This window comes from Jaculus jaculus, chromosome 1, assembly GCF_020740685.1.
Source record: "Jaculus jaculus isolate mJacJac1 chromosome 1, mJacJac1.mat.Y.cur, whole genome shotgun sequence".
In the NCBI taxonomy this organism is placed as follows: Eukaryota; Metazoa; Chordata; class Mammalia; order Rodentia; family Dipodidae; genus Jaculus; species Jaculus jaculus.
In genome coordinates, this window is record NC_059102.1 from 175,188,746 (window position 1) to 175,192,150 (window position 3,405).

General features: G+C 33.8%; 1 protein-coding gene across 1 annotated transcript; it reads right to left on the reverse strand.

The window, feature by feature from the left end:
* LOC123459371 (olfactory receptor 140-like) lies at nucleotides 1–1,519 on the reverse strand. Its single transcript, XM_045145787.1, has 2 exons — nucleotides 1,509–1,519; nucleotides 1–919 (listed from the first exon to the last, which is right to left on the reverse strand). Exons 1-2 carry the CDS (start codon nucleotides 1,517–1,519, stop codon nucleotides 1–3), a joined length of 930 nt encoding a protein of 309 aa, XP_045001722.1.
* Between the last annotated feature and the right edge of the window lie 1,886 nt (nucleotides 1,520–3,405).

Consider the following 3,405-nt stretch of genomic DNA (forward strand, 5'->3'; position numbering starts at 1 on the left):
TCATTTATTATACAAGTTTTGATGCTTCTTTAATAGTATTTTAATGGCATGTTTAACCTCTGCATTTCTTGCTGTGTAGATAATAGGATTTAACATTGGTGTTACAAGGGTATAAAACACTGTGATGGCTTTATCCATGGGAAAGGTGGCCACTGGTCTCAGATACATGAAAATGCAGGGCACAAAGAACAACACAACAACTGTGATGTGGGAGCCACAGGTAGAAAGGGCCTTCTTCCTTCCTGCAGAACTGCGAGTCCTCAAGGAGCAAAGGATTACTGCATAGGACATCAGCAGCATTACAAAGGTGATCACAGGGATCACCCCACCATTGACAGCGACCAGAAGACCAAGAAGGAAAGTGTCAGAGCAGCCCAGTTGAATCAGAGGAAAAATGTCACAACAGAAATGGTCCAAGACATTGGGACCACAGAAAGAGATCCAGAAAGTAACTAGGATCTGCCCAAAAGAGTGGAGAAAACCCACTGCCCAACATACTCCAACTAGGAGGCAGCATGTGTGGTGGTTCATCCTGGTGACATAGTGCAGAGGTCTACAGATGGCCACATAGCGGTCATATGCCATGACCACTAGAAGGACAATCTCTGAAGCTCCTAAGAAATGTGTAACAAATAGTTGTATCATATAGGCATTGAATGTGATGGTCTTTGTCTCTGACAATAAGTCAACTAGCATTTTAGGAATTATGGATGAGGAATAGCAGGCATCAATCAAAGACAAAAATGCTAAGAAGAAGTACATTGGAGAGTTCAATGTCTGGCTGCAATTTACAGTACACACAATCAGCAGGTTTCCTGTGACTGTGACAATGTAGGTGATAAGTAACACTAAAAATAGAATTGTCTGTATCTGAGGCTTCTGAGTCAGTCCCATGAGAATGAATTCAGTCACATTCATTCTGCTATATTTCATTTGAATGCTGATGATGAGCCCAGAAGGGATGGGTTAACCTGTGAAGATAGTATTCTTGATAGCTCATTTGGGAAGTTTATTTTGGGATTTTCAGATAAGACAGAAGTATGTTTAATAAAGTAAACTATTTTGTTTTATGCTATGCCAGAAGAGAAGATGCTATTTATTGGTTTTATAAAAAAATAAATTAGAATTAACCACAACTTCTTCTATGGATGCTGAAACGCACTTTCTCATGCCCTCCAACTAGTAGCCAATAAACATTGCTGAAAAAAAGTCATAGAAATCCACATATTCTTACCTTGTTTGTTATTTCATCTTGGATTTTTCTATTTTGTTCTATTTAGTATTTCTTTCTATATGAAATAAAATATGCCATCAGAGAACATTTTCTGAGCTTTCTAAATCAAGTTTCACCTAGAATTAATGAATATAAGCCTATTCTCCAATCAATGCAATATAAACTAAGCTCTTGAACACATTATATTAACTTGTCCACTGTGTGTGTGTTATGAATTACTAAAATGAACTACTGTTTTAAGAATTTTTTCCTAAGGTCCTTTCAATATATATACTTGTTGATCATATTCTCTATGCCTGAATCTCTAAGAAGGAGTTATATAGTAAAAGTTGCAGATAATATTTTATACATATCTTTATATAGAGAAAAGTTAGAAAATAAATATAGTATTGTACATTATATCTAACAATATATTGCTATTAGAAGAACATAGAATCATATCTAAAAGTTGGAATCTTATGAAAACTATTATCTTCTATAAGGAAATTAGAGATGACTTCTTTGAGAAATAAAATGTGATTAGAGAAAAACAGAGTGAGGAACAAGCAAAAATGATATCTCTATTAAGACTCCAGATATACATATTAATGAAGACTTACTTAAACCTTTTTTAAACATAGAGTCTTGCACAATTTTATCTGTATGATCACATAAAATAAGAAAGACACAGAGTGTAAGGAGAGCAGTTAAATGTTACTTAACAGTCTAAAATCCTAGCACTGTATCTATAAAGTGTATCTAACCATTTTGTAAAGTTAAAATAATTCACTTTGAGAATAAATGAGCCATAAATGGTAAGACAGCCCATTAATTGGCATACAATAAATATATAGAAGCAATGAAAATACACGGTGTGAGACTATAACTATTAACATTCTAATGTTCTTTCTATGAAGCAATATCTGTTACCCAGAGATAATTATTTAAAAGAATAGCATACTTATTTATCATTTCTAGGTCTAGGATTTAGCTAGCTGTATGTGTCCTTTTTTTGTTTCCCTTAACAAAGTATGTTAATAAACCATGACATACACCCCCCTCCCCCACACACACCAGACTTATTGGTTAATTTTGAAATAAGGCAGGCAGAGACAGGGTTTGTCATACATAATTGCATCTTAACATGAATTTTCAATATAACTTTCTGACACAAAGAAATATATTTACTTATAAAATTCATTAATCACTCTTATATTTAAATTCATTTTTATACATTATTGCTCGTCAATCTCCCTCCATTAAAAAAAACCCCTCTATTTATTCAGTGCCATCTTTCCCCTTTTATTATCTCTAGATGTTGTTAGACTTGAGATAAAGGAAACAGTGAAAATAGGAAATAGCACACTAGCTACCCATGTTTAAGATTCACCTTTCATACTCCTTTGAAATACAAACAATTTATTTCTCTTGAAGAGATTAAGAATTTGGAAACCATGAATCTTCCAGTATTGCCTGTATTTTATCAATAGAGATTATCTCAGCTCTAGGGGAGAAAGGTGCCCATGGCTCCTTTCAAACATACTTCTGAATGGTGTCACTAACCTCTTCTCACAAGGAAGGCATACAAAATGACCCAGAGTAGCTTACCAGGAAGTGCTGTCTCCCACTTGAAAACCAGAAATTCAACATTCCTTCAAAATCTTTCCATTGATAGAAATATACTCACTAATTATTAGTTAAGTTCTACATTTTGAGAGAAAATACAACTATGTATGATTATTGTTAGAAAAATGTGAAAAATATATGCTTCATGGCATTGTTATATATTTAATATTCCATTTAATAGTGTGCATTATTATCACTTTAGAAAAGATACTTACAAAGAAATTTCAATATGCTTCTGAAAGAGCTAATAATTCTATTTCTTTCACAATATGTTGTGGTCTTAGAAATATCATATCATGGGCTGGAGAGATTGCTCAGTGGTTAAGGCACTTTCCTGTAAAGCCAAAGGAGCACACATTCAATTCCCCAGTACCCACATACAGCCAAGTGCACAAAGTAGCACATGTGTTTGGAGTTTGCCTACAGTGGTTAGAGGGCCTGCACACCAATTATCTCTCTGTCAGCCCTTCTCTCTCTCAAATAAATAAATTATTTTTTTTTAGAAAAAGAAATATATCATAAGAAGTTTAAGCACTAAAGAAATTTCAATTACCTCATAAGAAAAT